Genomic DNA, 24,308 nt, shown 5'->3' on the forward strand with positions numbered 1-24,308 from the left:
CGCTGTGATGATGTCATCGGCCCTCAAATGAATTGGGACACAGCTATTGACTCATTTTGAATGGCGTGACTTCCTGATGCGCTGTACCATTGTTGCAACAGAGGATTAGATCGTTTTACAGAAGGCAAGCTATTTTTAGTGATGCTCACTATGAACATTATTATTGCGTGAAAATCGGGTCTTCTTGCATTTGTGCACTCTGCGGCATTGCGGAGCATACATATTTGTAGATTCAGTGGAGTTACTATATTCATAGAATTGTTTTGTTTATGATTGCATGTCGCTAATCAAATGCTACCAGAACTGCAGTATTGATGGATCTCATTTTCAAATGTATCAGGCATAAGAAGCGTCAAAAGACAAACATACTCCCAAATGCATGTTTGAATTTTAGGCTTCAATTCCAAAGGGTATGTATGCCGAGCACGATCACAACACAGCTAGAACGAATGACATACATACAGTTTAGAATGGTGGGGTCAGTGTCAGGCTTTGGCCTTGCTTTTCTTTGGTTGAACTTGAGTCCTTTTCCTGGTGGTGGTGGAGGGAATAAGGACACTTCCAAACCCCATTCAGTCCAAGCATAATACCTTCAGACTTCTGAAAGAAACAATGACAGGAAAAGCCTACCTGAACACCTGAACTTCATGCATGTTTCGTCACAGGGCACATTAAACGGTGGCAGGTGTATGCTGACTCTTGTTTATCATGAGCTTGGTTGTTTGTGCTTTCTGAACACAACCAGACACTTACAAGAGGGTGTGCAGTGTGCACAACCACAGTTTGCAAGTTATTTTCACTTGAGCATATTGCTTCTTCATTTAGTTGAGCTTTATAGGTTAAATAGGTCACATTGTTAATAATGGGAAGAGGTTTGGAATCAAAATGAACTTGGTTTTATTTTTTCTAAATAGTCCTGGGATTTGTCGACTTTCTTTAGCGACTACATCGAGATGGATGGATAGATAGATGTTTTAAATAGACTTTCCAGATTGTGTTTTGCAAATAAAAAATCAATCAGGGAGGGATGTTTAGAAGATGACCCGGGAGACGAGCGCGTTGATCATGCCTGCCTACACCTTCGGTGTGAATCCACGCGACGCGCGTCAGCATCTTTACGTGGATGCAGACTGCACGCTGCCCAATAAGCACGCTCCGTCGTGGGCTTTTCTTTCTTTCTTTTTTCTCTTTGCTTCCACGGGGGGGAGGACATGATGTCTGCTCCACACTCCAGTCAGCCTGCCTCCTCCTACCGCGTCGACACACGGACGCGCCACTAGGGCTCCTCGCCGTAGTACGTAGTAGAAGAGGCAGCTTTGTCCGCCCGCCCGCCGGACCGCCGGCCTACTCACTGACAATCGGCGTGTACTGTACCCATACGGAGAGAAGAAGATGCACCCCCCGCCATGACCTCCGCTTCCTCTTCTCCTCCTCCTCCTCCTCCTCCCTCCTCCTCCATCTGATTGTATCGAAATTCGCTAAATGGGATTCACCAGCGTTTCCACAGCAACGTGCACTTATGAGGACGAGCGAGAGGATTTATTAACCCGTCTCTGATTTGTGTTGGGCTTTATCTCAAGGAAAAAGGTGAGTCGATTTGTATCATTTGGGCCATTATAAATTGTTATTTCATAAGCCAGCCACTGCGTATTTTTTCCCCCCACAAACGTGGTGAGAGCATCCATTCACTCGCCCGGTTCCATTCAAGTAAAGCGAGGGTTTGTTGTCGTGCATCGTGCACCCCCTCTCCCCTCCGAGCCTTACACACAACAAAAGCGACGCGCATCGGGCAAAATATCACGCTTGCCCAGGCTCCCTCGTTTATTACTAGCCGAAGGCAAAAGAAAAAAAAAAACAACCAACATCACTGGGGAAACCAGAGAAAAAAAAGGCAACAATCCATTGAAATTCAAAATGGAGCAGCACCTGTTTCGACTCATCTCTAGCCGAATCAGCCTGATCAGCAATATTTGCACTCATTTTTTTATTTGGGTCATTTAAGCCGTTTCCCTTAGATGTTATGGAATGCTTTGTCCATATGTCATATTATCCTTTTTTTTTTTTTTTTTAATTTCCCCCCACCCCCTGTCATTTTGACAGCTGCTACTCCGGCTGGCAGCGCGCACCCCGGCCAGCCAGCGAGCCAGCCAGCCAGCCAGCCACCCCTTCGCCAACAACTGGACTTCCCACTACTGGATAAAACATTCATGCAAAGCCGATTGATTTTATTCTGCTCGTTATTAGAGTCCTCTATTTATCCCAGAATGCGTCTTGAAAGGTAGTGAACAAACAATGATCATTTCAAAAGAAGTATGCCAGACCCCCCACCCCCATGATCAATGTATTGTTTGATTTTCACCACAAATTCATGAGCTGTGTCCTCAAAATGATGACAGAAAAGTTGGCACAAAAGATATGCAATGGTGCCTTGAGATATTTGACTTTTCATGGTATGAGAAATTGTTGGACAGTTTTATTTGATTGTGACGCATACTAGTAAACATTTCTTGGAAGAAAAAAAAAACGGCTTCAAGCTCTGCCACTCCTTGTTGAAGTTAACTGTCAAACTAGTTTTGCTATAATAAAGTGTTCTTTGCTTAAAGAGGAAGTGAAACATGTTCTGTGGCAGGAATTCGGAATTGGGGTATGCCAAATTTTCAAATCAAGAAATGTAACCTTAACTTATGAGTGAGCAGTTGTTACCTGAGCCCTTAGGCATCCGTCGTCATTAACGTGTTTGAAAAGGATTTAGTGCTATATAAATAAGCTTGACTTAATGTGCCATCTGATCTTTTTTTCAGTATGAATTAAAGCAATTTATGGATAACCTCTATACCAACAATGGTTTTCAAAGTCTATACAGTACAATGCATCTTTGTTTCTAGTATCAGACTGATGAGTAGAGACGGCATCAGCGCAGAATCCGGGGCGATTTTTCACCTTGTGAGCTCGTATCCGAGGCGGGCTGACACCTGTCTAGTTCTCTTTACACTGCTTGTAAACACACTCTTTATTGCGGGTCACCCTTACGCGTAAAGGCCACCGACAGAGCGGGGCACCAAAATGACCTGGCGATTTTCTGCCTTCACAGGTAGGATGAGAAATGTGACAACCTGGTGCAACCCTTTTCACTGCCTGTAAGGCTCCCCCCCCCATGATTCATTCTATTCTTGTTTGCTTCTTAACAAGTCCCGTCAACTATTGACACCTCAATTAACATGCCGTCGTTCATTTACAAAGAGTGCAGCACCTCCGCAGTGAACTAGCGTTCAACCTCTGACCTCCTTTGCCGAATTAGTAAACATTGCACACAGCCAGAGATGTTCGGAGAGGGAAGTGCTTTTTAATCAGGCAAATGCCAGCATCCTCTGCCTGTCTTCCACCTCTTGACAGGCTGCGAGATAGAACTTTTCCAAGTCTTGGGGGCTGGCAGACCAAATGAGACCGGAAAGCACTTGATGTGCATTGTTTTGTTTTTGGCCCCGAATAGACGAACGACGGCCTCTCTTTGACTTGTATGCGTGGACAGTCAGGCCAAATGATAGCAATTGATTTAACATTTGCAATCATAGTCAGCGAATGCAAAGATGAGCCGTCGCGGCCTGCACCCCTTACTGTGCTGCTCTCATCGGACTTAAACGTTGGCAGCGACGACTTCCTTCCCTCACTGCAGCAACTGTTACCGTCTGTTGTGACTCATTCACATTTGTCACGGCCAAATGTTCACATTGGGATTATACAATAATGATTGAATGAGGGGGATAAAGAAGTTCACAGCACAATTTAACCAGACCGAGCTACATTGCAGTTTTTTGGGTTGCCATTCTAATCGCCGCTACATTGCTCATTGCATTCACTTGACATATTTGAGAACCGAAGCGATGTCATGGTGACTTGAGGTTTGAAAACACTCAACGTACGTATGTATTTGAAACGCTCTGTGCCAAACGCAGTTTATCCTGGCATGCCTGTCAATCTTGAAAAGCACTTTGGATGTATAGGAAATGGTTGAAATGGAACTCGTTTGAATGTACAATTTCATCCACTTTCCAAAGTCGAAGGCTATTTGAAAGCGTTCAGATTTCGAGACATGTCAGATGCCACTTTATCAGAATAATAGGATGCGCTTCTGTAAAAGTGAGTACTTGTGGTCATCTTGAATTCAACTGTGACATCCAATATTAAGTACACTTGATTTTGCAGCTGCAGCTTACCTTTCAAGTAGTCATTTTCCACAGCTTTCATCCTTCTGTCTAGGTGTCTTCACCGATCATTTGTTCTGAGTGGCACAGTCTGGTTCGGGCACATTTTCTTTACACAAGTGTCGGCAACTCTTTGCCTCTCCACTTGTCAATTCATGCTCGCCACTCCATTTCTTTTTACCCACGTTTTGGCGTGTCTGCACATTTTGATATGAGTTTGCTGTAGGAGAAGGTCAGATGTTTACATACTGCATGCAGACTGAGATGTTTTAGGCGGGCTCTTCCGCTCCCAAGATTATAATAAATATTCCATCTCATAGGCTAGCCAGATACAGAAAATAGACGGCTCGCTTTTGATTGTTGACACATTTAGCACATTCCAGTCCATCACTCTCAGCAGACCTAATATTGTGGCCGCATGACTCACCGCAAGGACGCCTTCACCCCCCCAAGCGCGACAAGATCTTGGCGAGAGTAGAATGAAAGCGCTCGTGACCTCACTCACGCCTACATGCCTTCATCAGCCTTATGGTATGCCATACCTGCATGTTATATTTCAAGATAAAGAAAGCCTCCTGAGCCCCATCTGTATGGCAACACCTACACGTTCTTTTTTTAGGGCCACTGGCACTTCCTCATTCCCCGTTTGTTTTAATAGCCTCCTCAGACTCGGGGAAAAAAAACGACAACCCATGTGTCGGAAAAAGGATGTGAGATGCTAGCGAGGTTGAGCGCGAGAGCTTCCCATCGACTCGGGAACAGCTGCTCATACGTACTCACGTCGGTGCGCACTGTCTGGAACTGAGAGTGGCTCCATCCACAGGAGGAACAAGGCTGTTTTCATGCGTGTGTGACTGTCTCTGTTTCAGGCCGCCTGAAATAGCTGGTCTCGCAATGAGTCATCTTCAGCTTCCCACAGGGAGGTCTGCACTTGTGCTGCCAACACACACATGTACACACACACACACATACCATGCACGATGTCACAACTTTCCGGGGATGCACTTAACTTGTCTTTGTCGACACTTGTGGAGATGATGCCGCCATTCTCCGCCGACTGTAATCGATGCCTTCGACACAAAGGGGATGGAAGTTCCCTCAGGAAGCGTTGTGCAGACATTTGTCGATGATTCCCTCCTACCGCCGACGACTTCTCTAAAACTGCTCAACTTCCTCTGAAATGTGTGTGGAATCATATGTAGGCTACTCCTGTGTGTACAATTCAAATCCGCACCTTCATCTTTAGTAACTGACAGGACTATCTGGTTTTTGTTTTTCATCCTTGCAGCATCACGGGGCTTTTAGTGGATTGTTTGCGTCGGTGGCAGTCCTGGAAATGATGCGCATTCCAAAGTTGTTTCCAAAAACTTCAAGGAGAAGATGTCAGCCATTTTCCTTGAATCCACATTGATTTCCTTAAAAGACAATGTTGGATTCGCAAGCATTGTCCTCCCCTAAATGTATCGCACGGCTTGTTCAAAGTGGGTGCAAATCTGTTGCGATGCTTAAAAACAAGCAAACATACCGACAACACAAAATATATTCCGTTACCCTAACCAAACAATCGCAGAGAAGCAAGTTTGCCAGTATCATTATGCTAATGAACAAATGAAAAAATTCCTGGCAAACAGAATTACAAGCACGTAATATAGCCAGCCGCCAAGTTGTATCCGAGTAGCTTGGCTCAGCATAGCACAACTCTCCTTCTCTTTAATGCGCATTGATTCAATCCAAATTGATTGGACAGACCGCAAACTACTTTGTCTGTGTGTGTGTTGACTTTGTCAAGGTGTCCTGCTCTGCTCTGCTCTGGTCGCCCCGTTTGCCTGTCAAACAGTTGGGATAGAACCTGGAGCCCCTCCAAGGCTTCTGTTTGGTGGAGCGGGCAGGCGTTCTTTGTCAAAATGTTTGCCTTTACAAGGATGGAGAGTCACTGGGAATGTTGGAAGTTTCAGGCTGCTGTATTCTTCCGTCACGGTGACTGGGTCGTGCGTGTGCTGATGTCACTTCATGGGTTCATTTCGTATTGTGAAAGGTGCTTTGGCAGCTTGATTACAAATCTTATTTAGCATAGTAGACGGCAAGTGCAATGCAAGTTAAATAGGGCAGTCAATTGAAGGCCTCGATTTTTTTTGATTTTTTTTATCACTGAGATTTAGCACCGCTGCACAAAAAGGGAAGCGTTCACCCTGTTTAAGGAAGTTTTAGTTGGGCTTTGTTCCGTTGGCATGTGGAATCACTACATTGGTAAATGTTTGCTTCACTTGAGGAAGAGACAACAGTTTTACAATGTAAACCTGAGCCCAACCCAATATAAATTATACCCTCGGTGAAGACGAGTCATCCGTACTGGTTACTCATCACTGGCTCTCATCCCAGCCAGGTCTGCACATGGGGGCGGGCAAGAGCAAGCCCAAGGAACCGGGCCAGCGCTCCATGAGCGTGGACGGCACCATCGGGACGGGCTCCGACAGCGGACACTTCCACCACCTGGGTCCCGCCCAGCAGACCCAAACCCCCAACAGGAGCCCGGCGGTGGGCACGGGCCGGCGGGGATACCAAGGATACCAGCACGCGCCCACCAACACTCCTGAGATGGCTCTCTTCGGAGGAGTTGACCACACGGGCGCTGTCACGTCACCTCAGAGAGGACCTTTGGCAGGTATGCTTTCCACTTACTACATTGCACAACATCAAAGATTGCTCCATACTCACATCAATAGAAGCAACATGTTGGTTCTTTGGATGCAAGTATGTCTTGCACAAAAATGAAAAGAACTCTCAATTTTGCCAGCAATTTAATGACAAGAATAAAACAATTCAAGTCAAGTCAAGTCAAGTTTATTTGTATAGCCCTAAATCACAAACAGTCTCAAAGGGCTTCACATAGCCAAAAATTAACCGGTTAATGACCAAGGCACCCAGCAGAGTGCAGACCTTCACCAAGTGCTGATCTGCATCTCTAACTTACCCATTGATCAAATTAATATTTGTTCACAATTGCACCAACTAATCATCATACATTGAAATCTCAATGGCAAAAAATTAGTTTGACAAAATATTGTCAGACCACCCAAATGGTTTGCGAGGTTGCTCCTGCTTGCCCATTGTGTTCACAAAGAAACGTCGGAGACAATATATTTTGCTCTTATCAATGTCAGTTTGGAGACAATTTCCCAGACAACAGAAATGTTGAGTCACGTCAAGAGGGAAGGAGGAAGTAGCTCCCTCCCCTCCCCGCCGCTCCTCTCCTCTCCTCTCCTGTCCTGTCCAACCTTCGCCTGTGAAATAGACTTGAAAGCTCTGACGTTAAAAGGCTGCTCAGCGCTCTGCAGACTTGACATTAAGCCTTAATGCGTCTAGACTGGCCAGATGGTTGAACTAATGTTGCTCCATCTTTTTGCACTCCCCTCACATATAATGGTCAGCATTTGTGTTGGGATGACACATCTTTTAAAGGAAGTAGTTCAAAGCTGCTACGTACCCATAATGAGTGTTTTTCCATCAAAGTTAGCAAAGGGCAGTGTCACGGATCGGAATGGAGCTGGCCCACCAAATGCAGCTTGGTGGACCAGCTTGGTTTATTGAAGGGAACAGCTAGTTGGAAGGGAGGATAAAGGGAACAAGGCAACAGAACCGGCAAACTAACCTAACTTAATGGCCTAACAAATATCAACGGGACTGGCAAACAAAAACCCAACTAACCGAAACATGGGACAAGAAGACACAAGAAACAAGCGACAGCAGAACATGAGACAAGAAACAATCCGGAAGGGGCGTGACACGCAGACAGGTCTTAAATAGGCGACAGGTAACGAGAGAGAGGCAGGTGACTGTCATTAGTACATAGATTGAGAGTAGACACAGGAGGGGAGGGGAGGGGCGAGCACACAGACACGGACAGAAACGATGACAATATGCACATAATAAAACAACCGGGGACAAAATGTGACAGGCAGATTATTGGATGCCTCCCCTGATCATCTTGCTGTGTGGGATGTTTCAAGAATAACTGAAAATAAAGACATAAAAATAATAAAATATTATAAAGAAAGTTTGTATCTGATTATTTGAAGAATCAATGAAGTAATCAATTCTAAAAATATCAAACAGTGACAATTCTAGTGATGTGTCATGTGCTGAGTTTATAACCTCACATGATTTTTTTTTTTCTCGTCATGTGTAGGGTTGCAAAAAAAAAACTGCTATGAATGTGGCCCACTAAAGATAGATGTATCCTTTCCATACCTGCAAGCTGCATGTTAATATTTCTCATTAAAACCATGACAAATTGTTCAATCTTTACCTAAATCCTCTGCCTATGGATGACAATAGAATTAAGTTGAAGACATATTGCTGTGCACTTCCTTGCAGGAGGCGTCACCACATTTGTGGCGCTTTATGACTATGAGTCACGGACGGCGTCCGATCTGACCTTTCGGAAAGGCGACCGGCTGCAAATTGTCAACAACACGTAAGAACCCACCTTCTACCTTGTGTGTTTTATTTTATTATTTGTTTCATGTTAACAGATGCGTCCATGCATGTTTCAGTAAATGCACCAAACTGTAAATGTCAAGGATGTCGACAATTCAATTTGTGTATTAACAAAAATGACAAATGAAAGTTTTGACAATACAGTGGTGTCTTGAGATACGAGCGACTCTATTTTTTCCAGGTACTGCACGTCGGCTCATTGGCAGATAGTGAATTCAAAAAGAGGCTTGGAGCTTTTTAGTGTCACTCCGAGTTGATGTTATGTCTCAAAATAAACACGAAACAAAAAGTATTCTACTTGGTGCATTAAATGCCATAGATGGGCTAACAGATCCTTTACATTATTTTATTACTTTTTTTTTTTTCTATACAGTACAACATTATAAACTGTTACACCCCCCCCCCAAAAAAAAATATCCCTAAAAATGAAAATAATTGTTTCCACCTCTACCTCTGTTGAGTTCCTCTCGCAGTTTCCTGCCATGTTTTTTTTTCTGGTGTTTGGGACGACATAGTAGGGCTGAACCAAAATGAATCTTTAATGTATGATGTGTATAAATAAAACATCAAGTGCATCCACAAATCTAAGCATCCTCCATTGGAAAATGTACAGCGCCAGGGCGCTCCCCGGTTCTTCTGTACTCAAATGATGTACCGTAGTATGTCGGCTTTGCTGTGTCGTCCCACAGCGTGTTGGCCACCTCCGCTGTCTGTCTGAGTGCTGCTCGCCTTGCCTCGTCTCGCCTCGTCTCGCCTCGCCTCGCCTTGCTGTGTTTTGATGTGTCTGCTGTGTCTGTTATCTCTCTCTCTCTCTCTCTCTCTCCCTCTCTCGCTCTCTCACGCCTCATGGTCTCTCCTAGGAAAAAGTACAGCTTCAGGTCAGTATCCTTACTGCAATAAAAGACAAATCTTTTGCTATCTTTTTATCCTCACTCATGCTGATCCACACACGTTTGTATAGAGACAATAAAGACATAGTAGTGTACAAAGATAGTCGGTAATGACTGTCAACGGAATGAAGTGTCTCGTCAGTCATTGTACATTTTGTACCACGGCACAACCGATAATGCCCCAACGTTTGCAGTACTGAAAGAAGAAAAAGAAAAAAAAAGAAATGCATTTGGGTGGCTGTCATTTCTAACATGCAAGAAAGAATGTAAGAATTGGGCTCCAGTCAATCTATTTCTTTTCAGTGGGTCAGCATGTGCTAAGCTTCAGGCTTTGTCTTTCCTTCTCGTCAGATAACACTTTTCTGCTATGACATAGTGTTAAGCTTACTCGAAAAATAATAATAAATCATGTGTATTGCAACTCCCAACAGCCTGTTCTGTCCGCACAAGTGACCTTTGTAGCCACCTAAAAGCTCTTCAATCCGCACTGACTGTCTGTCATGAAATTTGGAGCCCCCCGTGAGCTACCTGTTAATTCCATTTTTTTTGGTCTGCGGTTGCCATGACAGAGAAGGGGACTGGTGGTTAGCTCGCTCCCTGACAACCGGAGAGAGCGGTTACATCCCCAGCAACTATGTGGCGCCGTCCGACTCCATTCAAGCGGAAGAGTACGTCACACGGAATATGTACACTGCACTGTAAGGCGTCGCAAAGTCAACTAACCTCCGTGGCTGGCCCACTTTTCTACTTTTGGCAGGTGGTATTTTGGGAAGATAACTCGGCGAGACTCGGAAAGGGTCCTTTTGAATTTACAGAATAGACGAGGAACCTTCCTGGTGAGGGAGAGCGAAACCACAAAAGGTACGACGGCGGGCTTCTCCGTGACCTTTTGGCCTTGCAAATGGCGGGAAATCAACAAGTTAGGGGCTAATAGAGACTAGCCATGCCTTCCGAAATTCCAATCTCATTTCAAAATGTCTTAACATTCTTCGTATGTTGTTTGATTCAAAGGGTACCTTTTTCATTCATTAAAAAAAGCACTTTAGTGTTTTGCCTGAAGAGTTGTAAATAGAAAGAAAGGTCATTGAAGTGACAAGTTGCCCTTTTCACGTTGGTATTAATCACTTCCACACAAGTTTCATCGACTGGTAGTTGGCCACGTCTTGGCACGTTGTGAGACTGCAGACTGTTTAAAGGGATATTTCATGGAGTGTTCAGGTGCCAGCAGACACTGCTGAGCAAATTGAGCAATGGAAATGTTATGATGAAATATGTGAGGAAGTATCAGTACGTTTTAACAAGCTTGTAAAAAATGTATGTAAGCCTCGGTCGGAGGTATAGTGCATGTGGAAAATATCCACAGTGCATCATTTCTTTTCACATGTCATTTTTCAGCCTCATTCCAATATTGACTCGATGAGCATAGACTTTAGAGGATTTGGCCAATTGCATTTTGAGATTGATGATAAAAGCAGTAGAGCAAATATTCTTTACTGAAAATAATACTGCACGGCATTATTATACTGTATGGGATTGTGTGCAGAATTTCAAGGGGAAAAATTAGTCAATGTGGAATAAGGCTGCAACATAAAACGTGGGAAAAAAAATATGAAGCCCTGTGAATACAATGTTGCTAATGACAACCACAATTAAAACGCCAGCTAGTTTCCTATTCAGCCCCAGCTGAATAATGAGAAATAATGAGAAAGTAGGATGACGTCTGACCATCCCCGGCGGACTTTAGCGTGTGTCACTGCGGACGCAAAGCTACCAAAGTGTTAATTGAGCCAATTTGTACCGGACGTCAGCTCGTAATGACGTCAGGTGAAGGCACTGCGCCTTTGTTCTCCAGCCCTGTGGCAGTCCAAATACTGCCTTGGCATTCCCTGTGACATACAGTGGGTGAGTGAGCGAGCGAGCGAGCGAGTGGGGGAATTTGTTTTTGAAGGAAGCGCCTGTGGGGGGGGGCAGGTGAATCACAGTGTCAGAAGTAGGTCATCCTACAAGGGTGCTGCAATTCTCTCCTGGCTACAAGCCCCACTTCAGCATGTGAGTGAAAGGGGGAGCATGATCTATAGAGGGAGGGGACAGGGGATCTCATTAGATCAAATGTGATTCCCATGATGACAAGTGTGTCGGTCGCATTGTGTGTGAATGGCGTCAGACTGACTAAGATGCATGACTCACCTCAAAAAGGTGGCGTCATTGTTTACATCGACCACTGCTGCAAAAGGGTGAGTCGGGCCTTTACTAGCTTGACCATATGTCAGGTATTTTTGTCACCATTTCAAACAGTTTCCAAGGTGTCTGAATGTCACGTCTATGACAAAGTCTTTTCAAAATACCCCAAGGATCAGGATTTTTGCAATGATTTTCAAGAGTGACAGTTTACCTATACACAGCACTGGACCAATGGCAAGTCTAGTTTTTATTACCATGACGACCAGCGCCAGGGCCTGAACATTTCTAGAGTGGCTTGTACTAGTGGGAGCAGAGCCCAGAATTGGGGTGAGCGCCTGTATTTTAACTCACAGAGGCAGCATTGTCCCAATTGGCCTGGTGATATTTAAATGACAAATAGTGTTTGTGCTGAACAACCAAATGTTAATCCATTTTCATGTTGCAATAAGAACAATTTCCAGTTGAGTGCAACTCAAGTGTACGACAACCAAGAGGGTGCTATTAATTGAGAGTTGACTAAAAAAAAAAGGCCGTTTGTCACAAAGCATTTACTTTTGGAATTTAAAAAAAAAATAGATATGTATGTGGAAAGACTCTTTCCTACCAAATGCAACATGCTCTGGGTACCGCAAAGTAGGTACTCATTCTTTGTTGCAAAAAATGACCATTGGTGAATCTCTAGTTAGCCCCCTAACAAAAGTCATGGCAAAAGAGTCAAGTGACATTCTCATAAATCACAGAGTTAAGCGCAAACGAGGACAAATGGTACTCAAATGGCGCATTCTCGGGGCTCCTATAGGGGCCAGCGGGGAGGGAGTTGCCCAAGCACAGCTGTTGGCAAATGCCACCGAGCAGCTGTCCCAGACGCCTGACACATTCTTATCGTCTATACATTTTTTTTTCTTCCTAGGAGCTTACTGTCTTTCGGTGCTGGATTACGACAACACCAAAGGCCTGAATGTGAAACATTACAAGATCAGGAAGCTGGATAGCGGCGGCTTCTACATCACGTCCCGCACGCAGTTTACCAGTCTGCAGCAGCTCGTCTTCCATTATCGCAGTAAGTACCCAGACGCTGGAGAGAAAAAAAAAAAAAAAAAAACTCATGAAAACATTGCTGGCGTCTCGCATTGTCTTAAAGAGCACTCTGATGGGCTGTGCCACGCCCTGACTGATGTGTGCCCCGTGGCTAAGCCCCAGACCCAGGGACTGGCTCGCGATGCCTGGGAGATCCCTCGAGAGTCCCTCCGGCTTGACCTTAAACTCGGCCAGGGCTGCTTCGGAGAGGTCTGGATGGGTAAGAACTGAACTGCACTGCGCTGCGCTGCACTGCACTGCACTGCACTGCACTGCAATGCAATGCAATGCGCTATTTTTAAAGTTCTTAAGTTCTAAGTAAAGCACATCTCACCTGTTTTCTGCATGGCATTCCCAATATGAGCCCGAGGACACTTTGATGTCAATTGCAGTCAGCAGCTGAGAATGGTAGCCTGTCAAAATGGCTGCGCCCTGAAATGGATCAAAATGGGTGGATTCATCTCGTTCATTCTTAGTCCACCAATATTCATCAGAATACATCTTGAAATGACTCGACGTCCACTTTAAAAAAATTGGGGAAATTATTTTTTGTACAAAAGAAAGAGAGACGTAACCCTCAACCTTTTTTTCTTGCTCAGGCACGTGGAATGGTACAACGCGGGTGGCCATCAAGACCCTGAAGCCTGGCACCATGTCACCAGAGGCCTTCCTGCAGGAAGCGCAAGTCATGAAGAAACTCAGGCATGAGAAGTTGGTTCAGCTCTACGCCGTGGTATCCGAGGAACCCATCTACATCGTCACTGAGTACATGAGCCAAGGTGATTTCCTTTCTTTCTCTCTCTCTTATGACGTCATAACTTTCCTCAAATTGGCTGGAGAGCAAAGTCAGTCAGCCGGCCGGGACAGGCGTCAGCAGACCCGCTTGACCCTAAAGAGGAAAAGTGCAATATAAAACGTACATTTCATTCATTGGCCATTTCATCATGTACATATTCAGAAGTACGTAAAACAAGGGCATCCAAAATTGGTCTTGTTCCAATGAGAGTAACATTCCGTCTAATATAGTGGGCCAATGAGTAAGACTCAACAGATCCTTTGAAGCGTCGGCCGCTTTCTAAACGCTGTGTTTATCTCTGCCCCGCAGGCAGCCTACTGGACTTCCTCAAAGGAGAAGCGGGAAAAATGCTTCGACTGCCTCAGCTGGTGGACATGGCCGCTCAGGTTGGGCCGCATCCCAAAATGCCATAGCGAGGCGTGAGACGGACGCCGTTCTCTCCGTTTCACCTTTTATGCAGATCGCAGCGGGGATGGCCTATGTGGAGAGGATGAACTACGTGCACAGAGACCTACGTGCCGCCAACATCCTGGTGGGAGACAACCTGGTGTGCAAGGTGGCCGACTTTGGACTGGCCAGACTCATTGAAGACAACGAGTACACTGCCAGACAGGGTGCGTCCGTCGCGTGTTCTCTCCAGTGCAGCTTTTCGTTTGTGGACAAACTCCTGCCTATTTGTTCAATCAATTGTAATCAACGTTACAGATTTCTGACTTTGGAATTTTACAGGTAACCAATGTTTTGGTTGGCTGAATGTTTTCTTTCCCCCTGCCTATAATTCGTCAGGCGCCAAGTTCCCCATCAAGTGGACGGCGCCCGAGGCGGCGCTTTACGGCCGTTTCACTATCAAGTCGGACGTGTGGTCCTTCGGGGTGCTGCTGACAGAGCTGGCCACCAAAGGCCGAGTTCCTTATCCAGGTAAAGCCTTACACCGACAGCCACACTCGTATGGATGCAGAATTTGGAGCTGGGTCAGCAACCTTTAGGAAACTGAAATGGACTTTTGGGTACGGATTAATTCAAAGTCTGCTGGTTTGATACGTGCTCCTGAAGGAACAAAATGTTCATATGCTAATGATCAAAACATTTTGCTTACTTTTTTTTTTTTTTTTTGGCAGAGATGCAAGTAAGTTTACTGTTTAAGATTTTTAAGATGATCCTGAATTTGCCCCGAGTAAGTTTTTATTGCCGAAAGTACTTTGACTGTACATCAGTGACATACATACTCGGCGCGGAACGTGAGAATTGCGACCCTTCACGTACACTATTTGGTATCTAGTCATCTGCAAAATGATTTCAAATCTAGAACGAATAAACCCACCATACAACAGGCCATCGTGTCCTGACGACCGGTCGCTTGCTTCCCTTTGCAGGCATGGTAAACCGCGAGGTCCTGGACCAGGTGGAGCGCGGCTACCGGATGCCGTGCCCGTCCGAGTGTCCCGGCTCCCTGCACGAGCTCATGCTCTCCTGCTGGCGGAAGGACCCCGAAGAAAGGCCCACCTTTGAATACCTGCAGGGCTTTCTGGAGGACTACTTCACCTCCACGGAACCCCAGTACCAGCCTGGGGAGAACCTATAGAACCGCACATGTGCGGAAATTTACACTCACACTGCCGCCACACTCAAACACATGCACTCAAAACACATGATACAGTCTGCACTAAAAGCACCTCAGAGGAACACGGTGAGGAAGCCTCTGTGCTGTCATGGACCCAGAGAAGCTTCTTTCTGGAGACTTTGAGGAGTGAGGTGCAAGACTGACGTGAAAGGGTCCAAATAAAAGGGGAGAAAAAGTCTTATGAAACGTACTGTACTTTTTTCCCCTCCCGCAAAAGACACCGGGCCCAAAAGCCCATTTTAGGCTCCCTGAAAAAGCGGGCAACTTTTCTCCAGAATGAGGTGAACATTTGCTACCGGGAGTTTTGCTCCCAGAGCCATATCTGGGGTGTAAAACTTCCATCAAAGTAAATTGGGAGTCTTCATGTATCACGGTACCTTTCGTTGCTCCAATGATTTTTTTTCACTTGACTTAAGCGGCGGCGGCGGCATGTCTGAAGCTTGCTTGCAAAACAAATCAACTGAGCTCATATCTGGGCAAACTGGAAAAAAAAAACAACCTCCAATTTGATAAAGTTCAAATTCCTCGTATTTATATAGGACAGAAGTTTGGAGAACACTTCTCCCTTCCTGTTGTGTCAAAAGCAATTCTGATGCATTTCATCTTCAGTTTTTGCGGGCTGCCCTGTTAGCGTCCCTCCACTTTTTAAGTGCTGCTGCTGCCGCTGCTGCTTTATTGTTCTTCAAACTCCTTCGTGTTTACGTGGAGATGATCGCAGTCATGATAATCATTAAGCATGCTTGCTTGAACCAAGCTGGCTCAGGTTGTTCAAATCAGACCAAAATCAGCGAGGGATTTCGGTGTCAGTCGTCCCACCCACGGTCACTCCCAAACTGCCGTTTCACTAGCTCAAGTTTACATTTGGTATTTGTAACGATTTCCTTTCTTTTTTTTTTCTCCCCTAACTTTTTGAACTGAATCATTTCATCGTTGACAAAGCTGAAGTGGCTCTAGATTTGCTGACATCGACAGTCCTCCCGCCACACTCCCCAAGAATGTGTGTTGCCCTCATTTAACGCATTGGTTGAAGTTGGAGGTTCGGCTCTCTAAAAACAATTTGATGGACGGTCATTTGAGCGTTTATTTCTCTGCGTCTGTGCCAAAAGAATACGTACGAGTGCTGTCCATCCGTTTACTCTGAGAGGGAGCTGACGTATGCTTTCAGAAAAAATCCCCGGTTAGTTAGCTTCCTGTTCCAAGTTTGCAGAGGAAATATGCAAGCGTATGGCTTCTATGGAAATGAGGTCATTCTGTTAAAAGGAAGAAAATGGGATTGATTTGGAAAGCGGTTAAGCATTTGTAATTCTGCTGTACATTGACCACGCTGTGTTGAATTACTACGTGGATGCCATCGACTCCCTTCCATATAATTTCATCCGCTGCCGTCGCACTGTACATAGTAAAGCACTCCAAAGGTTGCTTTTGTATCATAATGGCAGATATGTATTTATGTTGGTTGTCACTCACTGAATTTTTTTAATCAGTAGATAAAATCAATTTGCTGCCAACCTATATACGGAACAATGACAGAAGCAGCAATAAGAGTCGTCATACAAACAGACCCAGTGTTGTGTTAAAGAGTGAAGATCAAAGGATACACAGCCCTGTTGAAATATCCGGCTTTTCTCAAAATGTTGGTCTTATTTTTATGAAAGTACAAAAACGTGGCATTTGAACAGGGGATTTTTTCTATCTTCTACGTATATTTCAGGGGTGGCCAACCTACTGCCAAGAGTAGCATTTGAAACACGTTTTATTTTTTCAAATTTAAAAGGGGCATTATTGAAACATTTTAGAGAGTTCATGACATGAGTTACATCCGTTACGGGATTTTCTGCATTTAATGTTTTATTTACAAAAATGAGGAGCTAGATGACAAAATAATGGATTTATGTTGTTCAAGTAATTCAAGAAATAATCATTTAAACAACAAAAGATATATGCAATACAGTATACATAAAGAAATGTCATCAATGGCGCCAGACAAAAATTGGCAAAAGGTTACCCACCCCGAGGTGAATTTGCAGCCCCGCAAGTATTTGGACAAGATTTTGAACTAATGAGGTCAAAGATGTAAATAGTATCGTCTGACTGTGACTATCAAGTAATTACTGTACTCTTTTATCCAACTGAGGCTTATCGTTTAGTATTTTCTACTTAATGTTATCCGAGGAGGTTTTAATGAGATGCTACTGTATTTCTTTGTTTTTTTTTACTCCTATAAACAACACAATTTGGGCTTGACTTAAAGTTCCAAGAAGAACAACAGTGTTCCTTTTTCCCCACTTCATTTTTTTTTGTGTTTGTTGTGACTCACTGAAGAGGAAAAAATAGGATGTGTGAATAAAGCCAAGGTCTGATTGGAAAACGTGTGCCATGATTTCAAACATGTCGCGATGTAATTGCTTTTAATGTTAATTTGATTTTTTTTTTTAATTAATCTATGCAGTTCAAACAGACGTCACGGCCGCCACAAGAAGGTGAGCATTTCATTTTGTTTGTAATTTGATTGAAATGGGTATTGTGTCACTTTCTTTTCTTTAAATGTGCAATAAATTCTATTTCAAGTGTGTTTTGATAAGAGTGTGTCTGTGCTGTCCACTCCTAATTCACCTTATGTATGAAATATTCAATATATCTTTTGCGAGATTTATTTTCTCACGTGCCTTGACCTGCTAAGACCATTTTGTCCACAAGGAGGCAGTTAAAGTTCGGAGGATAATTTTAACCAGGAATTGTGGAAGTCCACCTGCTGTTTTTTGCCCCGCACGGAAACATCATCGAAGAAAAAGAGAGAAAAAAAGAAATGCCTGCCTGTGCATGTGCGCGCGTCTGTGCATCTGCATGTTTTCCCCATTTGCGGAGTCGTGGTGTGAGTAATTTATCTCAGTTATCCAGACCATGTCAAAGCTCCATCTGTGAAAACAGTAAAGACACACACACACACACACACACACAGACACACACACTCACATATTGCCTCAGTGATAGTGGATGGAAGACACACGAAGGCAAGCATCGTGCATTTGCGATATAGTGGTCCTGTTTGTTTTGTGCACTGCACTCTCAGTAGCATGGCAACCATACGAAGAAGTTGGCTCTATTTCTTCAAATGTTACTTTAATATAACACACATTTACTACAGGTGGTGCAGTAGAGCAACCCAAGAAAAAGTCCTCCAACACGCAACTTTGTCTGTCAGTCCGTCTTTTAGAGACTGTTGTTTTTATTATTTTTCAACTTTGGCATTGTTTTTCATTTATTTTCTGTTTTATCGTCAATCTATGTACAGACGGAGCCATGCATACGTATATGGGAGGAAGCCGGAGGAGCAGTAGCCTTGTTCATTCAAATTCCTTTGGGCATAATCCACTGAAAGCTTGCTCCTGAAAATCCTCTTTTAATAATGCAGACATATCTGGACCACTTCTAAGCAGTCTTATCCACTCACCATGACTCTCCCACCTCCTGTACAAAAAAACCCTCCTCATCTTGAACCAACCTCGCTGACTTTACCCGAATCTTGACCCCAACCCACTCCACTTCCTTAATCCTAACATCCACCTCCTCCAACATTATGAATGCATGCCGCTAAGCCATGATGGATGTGCACTTTGTCCCATGACCTACTCAGAAGGGTGAGAGTTGGGGGGTGTCCCTGCTGGAGACAAGTGGTAAAAAAGACCATCCATAAACGTCAAGCCCCCCGCCACGAGCACCATCAGAGAGTAGCATTTTACGGCAACATTGGAAATTCATGCTGAGGAATGTTATTTGGGAGACTTCCCTCATCCCCGCATCTCGGAGCCCCCAAGTAAACATCCTCCGCCCGCCCCCACCCGAGTTGTGAAGCCTTTGTGTATGTGTGCGTCCGTGTATGTTTGTGTGTAAAGCGTTGTCGGAGGAGCAGGAATCAAGGACCGAGACAGATTCTGAGCCACCTGCGTGTTATCCAGGGCGGGCCCCCGTAATCCCTTCTGCCCTTTGTCTGCCCCCTGCGCTCACGCGCTCACGCACATCCAGACTTGTTCTCCAAGGTCAGCCAGTCACAATTTTCACGCTGTTTCAACACCTTGCGCCCGAGTTGCGCATTACATGAGTTCATAAATTCCGTGTCAAATACTTTCATACCAAATTTCAACCATGTAGGCAAAGACGGCTGAAAAAACAAAAGTCCGGAACAGACTAATTGTTGGCGGCACCGTCTTGCCTGTCTGTGTTGTCCGCTGTCTGGTGCTGCTGATACGATACAGATGAAAGTGCCAAGTAGAAGTCGCAAAGAGAAAGGGAGCAAAAGTTGCAGAGGGTCAGGAGCCGAGCAGATGACAGGCTGATTAGACATGATCAGCAGAGATGGGAATCTTCAGCACACGCAAATCAGAATGATACGGCTTGGGGGCATTCCTATTCACTTCTTCTCTTTGGCCAAATGGCTTTTTATCATCTTTGGAATGTGCCGGCTGATGTTGGAGCGCAGAGACACAAAGACAAGAAGCAGCCAAACCTCTCAATCACTCCTAATCATTTCCATTCGCTTTGCTTTGCTTTGCTTTGCTGCGGGCGGGCAGGCAAGCGGCGGATTCTTTGGACGCTTATCTTCACACAGAATCTTTCCTGGACGCAGCCAACAGTTTTAACTCACCGCCGATTTGTTTCTGAGCATTTCAGTAGGTGTGAACACACACAGGCTGGAAACATGATAGCCATCATGTCCACTGTGCAATACATTTTCCATAAATGTGCTCATATTTTCACATAAAAAAATGTACAAAGAGATTCATGGCCCTTCATTTTTCAAGAAGTCTTAATGTTTGACTGTTCTTCCGAGAATTATTGATGACTCGGTAATATTGATCATTATTCAAGTGTTTTAGCAGGCTACTTCCTGGCTGGTGGACAACGACAGTACGATTCGAAACGTAAGCTTACACTTGCTTCATATCTGTGCTCTTGTTTAATGAGGGAGGAGCAGAGGGAGGTAAGATACCTAAAAAAAAAGAAGACTGATATCCACAAAGCCACAGCTGAACATCTGCTGTGCTTGGCTGACCCTGGACACCTTCCCAGATTTCCACTCTGACTCCCACAGACACTTTTATCCAAGCCTAGAAGGTTCTTCATCCCTGACCTGAGGAGGAGAAGGAGGAACAGGCCCCAGAGGGATGGAAGCATAAAAAAAAAAACCCAAAAAACGAGGTTATGTGTGAGAAGCGGAGAAGAACATGGGAGCTGGTGGTCTCCAAACACAACAATGTTTGGGCCTAATGAAATGTTTATGATAGCTGAGCACTGTGCTGATTCAGTGATGAGCTCACTCACTCATGCAGTCTTGGCAGCACATTATCCTCTCCTTCAAAATCTTCCTTTTCTTCCAGACGGGCCTTAAAGAGCAGCTCAAGTTCTTGCAAAAGCAAACTCATTTAGGCTTCCAATCCAAACATTTCATACAAGCCTGTAAAACCTTAAAGGGCTTTGAGGAAAATACTATACACTTCTCCACTTGTGGAATGTTCCATGGTCTTCTTGTGCCGTGCTTTCGTTCACGCTTGTCGAAAGAAAAAGAGACACCTACAATTTGGATTCCAAACGATGTGTGCCAAAACAAAAAACAAATTGTGATTGAGAGGCAGATATTGAGCTCAAGTCATTCTTGTACGTGTGCCTTGCTTGAAATGTGTATCTCGACAGCCGTTTGGTTTTCGCTCCAGAGCAAAGTAAAGGAGCGAGGAAGGTGTTTTTCCCAAATGTCCGTCTGCCTGCCTGCCTGGTCTCCACAGTGGCTCTTTGTGTGGCCCCGCCAGGCACGTGGCTCCGGCGATTGCGCCAGCTACCTAGCTTAGCCCAGCGGAATTTGACATTGCTGGGGTCACAGTGGAGGGAATGTGCGAGGGCGCAATGGCTTTGAACATTCCCGGAGCGGCCGGCACTTCAGTAGATTGTCATATCTCCGCAATTGAAGAAATAGTCATCGGTGTTTTCACGTTTTCAGCACTTTTCAAGCGTGTCATGTATTTCGAAACAAATGTATGAATTGACTTTAGCGGGTGTTGCGAACGGCTGTATGCATAAGCCGCATTTCAAGAATTCCCAATCCCGTGTTTGTTATGCGTTCCATGTGATCTCGGGAACACGCCTCTTCTACTTTCTTTTGTGATCCCTCTATTTCAGGCCCACATTATCAAAATCAATCAAAAACATTTGTGTGTGCACGCGCTAATTTGAAGTTCAACAAAACGGTGCCAACTAAATAAACGGGGGGGGAAGCGATTTTGTGCAAGGGAAGGTCAGGTGAACGTTTCATTTACTCATGGTTCAGAATTCCCTTCAAAGGGCATTAGGCCCTGGGATGATTTTTTTTTTTTTGGGGGGGGGGAGTAGGCAGAGGCAGGAGTCAACATGTCGCTGTCACGCTGCGCCATCAAGCCATCGCCGTTGACTCCAGCAGCCATTTTCTTCAAAAAGAGAAGAAGGGCAATGGGGGTAACAGGATCCCACAATGAAAGGCATTCTCTTGAAGGATCACTAAATTTGTGTAATTTAATTCCCTCCCGCATGCCTCCCTCCCTCCCTCCCTCCTTCCCTCCCATCCCGTATCGCGGATGCGTGTCTCCAGGGGGCCAGACAACAAATAATAGGAGAGAAAACCGAAAGAGGTCGGAGTCATAAATACACGCGGGCTTTGTAAGACGTCACAGATGGCGAATTATGGCTATGCTCCAGTGTCTTCATAAATTAAGCATCATAAAATGTCGGCCAGTAGGAATTGGAAAGAAGAACTGAGGGGGGCAGGCTGGAGGTAACTTGCAACTGGGCCACAACCTTGCAAAGGAGCAAAGCTTAGGACTTGTTTTTTTCCCCGCCCTCCCCTTCAGCATCGATGAAATTTGGGCCATGGGTTGGTCAGGTGTAGGTGATTTTCTCCTGTCTCTTGGATGGCTTGTCATTTTTAACATCATTTCATTGCTCTGTACTTGTGAATTTCCTTCCTTCCTTCCATTCCAGACATTGCGGCAAAACCGAGGTGAACTCAACTTAACCTGACAGTACTAATTGACCATATCAAAACTTTGGAGCGGTCATTAGTGGGACGGGAAGCAACAGACAGAAAAGTAATCGAACCAAACATTTGTTGAGCGGCAACAGGGTCGACGATGACTGTGAAGCCACGCCAGGCGATGGTCATTCGCTAGCCGACGTCTATGTTTCTTCTGTTCGACAGAACGTAAAATGTGAGGGGCCCCTTAGCATCTTGACGGGCCGGTAGGGAACATAATGGCATTCGTGGTAGACCGCAGGCTGAACCATAGTGTGCCTTTGAGCCTGCGGGACTCCAAATTTCCCCTCACGGCCCTTCACGGATCGTCTGATAAACCGTGAGAAAATCTCGCAATGCAAAGGGGGAAAAAAATGCCAAAGATCTTTCATGGCACTGTTTTGGGCAAGTGAGGTTTGTTAAAGACTCAAAATGAGCCCAATCCGGGCTCTATCTTACTTGTCAATTGGGATAGGCTTCATTCACTCCTAAATGAGTGCATGGAACTTTTAATGACGAGCATGAGGAGTCACATCTGGTTACTTGGGGTTGTGGTTACGGGGAGGGGTTGGGACATTGGGGTAAGAGGCCCCTTATTGACATAACTACCATCTTGGCTCTTCCTTGCATCTTGCCAATAAATACGAGCCCACCGCACCGCACCTCGCCCTACCCCACCAGCTTTCACTGCCGCTTTAGATGACAAGCCAGATGATGAAGCATTTCAAGGGAACACTTGAACAAACACACACACACACACACACACAGACTGTATACAAACATGCATCCTTCCACCAAGCTTCATCTGCTCTCAAGTAGGAGGACAAGAATCACACCCCACCTTCCTAATTGAGGTCCTGTCATACGAAAAAATAAAATAAAAATCATGCTGCATTTGGGTATTTACGAGAAAGCCATGGTTCCCGCCAAGTAGCCCCGAGTGGCTCGTGATGATGAGTGCTGCACTCTAAAGCGTTTGGATCACTCCAGCCTTCCCGATTTATTCCCAGAAAACGGGCTTTGCGCTGGATCAGACCCCGTGTCATAAATCAAACACACCTCCGGTATTTCAAGCAACCCGGCCGGGTCAGCTACCATTGTGTCTCATATCCTCCATTTTATCGCCCTGTTCCAAAAAATGTGATTTTGACTCATGACTCGAACGGGGGTCCCTTCTCGGTCCCACCAATGGAGATTAGTTGGAGACAGCAAAGTGAGAGCTGATGTCGAGCCTGCTGGGAACCTTCGCGTGGAGCCTTCTCTTCTGTTCTCAAGAAACAACTTTATCTTATCACGTACTATGTCATGTCAAATGTTTCCATAACACAATAGTTTCCATTTCATGCCCTTACAAATGAAATCACAAATGCCACAAATGGTATCGTCTGAAAGCTGAATCTTTTTTCTTTTTTAATTTCAGGCATTATTCTGCAAGAATTAAAAGTCACAACACAAGATGGCCCAATCGCTACTCTTAGGCTAACATTATTTCAAGGCTACCGGCAATTACTTTTGCGTCAGTGTTCTGATTTTTCCCAACTGCAACGGACCTGCCACAACATGTTCAGTTTTTCCCTATTGAAAGCATAAAGACGCACAAACAGAGAATAAGCACGGCACGCTTTGCGCACGGAGAGAAGCGAGACTTTCTTATCGCTCTGATGCAAATATGTCAGAACAAATAGCTTGAAAGTGCCGTATGGAAAGAGATTCACTGAGTCAACAGGAGGCAAACACATGTCTGCTAGGAGACCGTTTGGAAGTTTGCAAAACATCCTTCCATACATTTTCCAAATGTCTTCCCCCGCGTTCCAAACTATCTCAGATGATTTCAGGACAGAGAAGTCACGTGGATACGAAGAGTCTTCTTTCACTTTCTATCTGTACTGCTCAATTGAGAGTTCAAATAAAGCAATCCCATTCAAACGCTTGTCAAATGGAAAGCAGCGCGTCACTGCCACCGTTTAAAGTGCCTCTGATTAACCGCAAATAAAGTTCAGCTGTTCAAGCA

At 44.9% G+C, this 24,308-nt stretch overlaps 1 protein-coding gene and 2 long non-coding RNA genes across 8 annotated transcripts; 1 reads left to right on the forward strand and 2 right to left on the reverse strand.

Moving 5' to 3' along the window:
• Positions 1-390: 390 nt before the first annotated feature.
• Positions 391-4,830, reverse strand: LOC148391379 (uncharacterized). The gene is made up of 3 exons (XR_015861254.1): positions 4,630-4,830; positions 4,215-4,422; positions 391-600 (listed from the first exon to the last, which is right to left on the reverse strand). It is a non-coding gene; the product is annotated as an uncharacterized LOC148391379 (long non-coding RNA).
• Positions 1,138-17,845, forward strand: LOC148391380 (proto-oncogene tyrosine-protein kinase Src-like). 4 transcript variants are annotated; one of them, XM_088389415.1, is made up of 13 exons: positions 1,145-1,587; positions 6,582-6,864; positions 8,577-8,676; positions 9,560-9,577; positions 10,159-10,257; positions 10,347-10,450; positions 12,681-12,830; positions 12,912-13,067; positions 13,447-13,626; positions 13,953-14,029; positions 14,104-14,257; positions 14,430-14,561; positions 15,017-17,845. In XM_088389415.1, the coding sequence occupies exons 2-13, from the start codon at positions 6,594-6,596 to the stop codon at positions 15,223-15,225; spliced, it is 1,650 nt and encodes a 549-aa protein (XP_088245541.1). In that variant the 5' UTR covers positions 1,145-1,587; positions 6,582-6,593; the 3' UTR covers positions 15,226-17,845. The 4 variants fall into 4 exon arrangements, with proteins under 4 accessions (XP_088245540.1, XP_088245541.1, XP_088245542.1 ...); XM_088389416.1 differs by lacking the exon at positions 9,560-9,577 and having other exon boundaries at positions 1,146-1,587; XM_088389417.1 differs by lacking the exon at positions 1,145-1,587 and having other exon boundaries at positions 6,514-6,864.
• Positions 7,126-21,808, reverse strand: LOC148391381 (uncharacterized). 3 transcript variants are annotated; one of them, XR_015861253.1, is made up of 6 exons: positions 14,965-21,808; positions 13,430-13,736; positions 13,182-13,279; positions 12,799-12,845; positions 12,689-12,724; positions 7,126-9,555 (listed from the first exon to the last, which is right to left on the reverse strand). It is a non-coding gene; the product is annotated as an uncharacterized LOC148391381 (long non-coding RNA). The 3 variants fall into 3 exon arrangements; XR_015861252.1 differs by having other exon boundaries at positions 12,689-12,845; XR_015861251.1 differs by having other exon boundaries at positions 7,126-12,845.
• Positions 21,809-24,308: the final 2,500 nt, after the last annotated feature.

This window comes from Syngnathus floridae, chromosome 11 (assembly GCF_059516105.1).
Source record: "Syngnathus floridae isolate MCC-2025c chromosome 11, RoL_Sflo_1.0, whole genome shotgun sequence".
NCBI lineage: Eukaryota > Metazoa > Chordata > Actinopteri > Syngnathiformes > Syngnathidae > Syngnathus > Syngnathus floridae.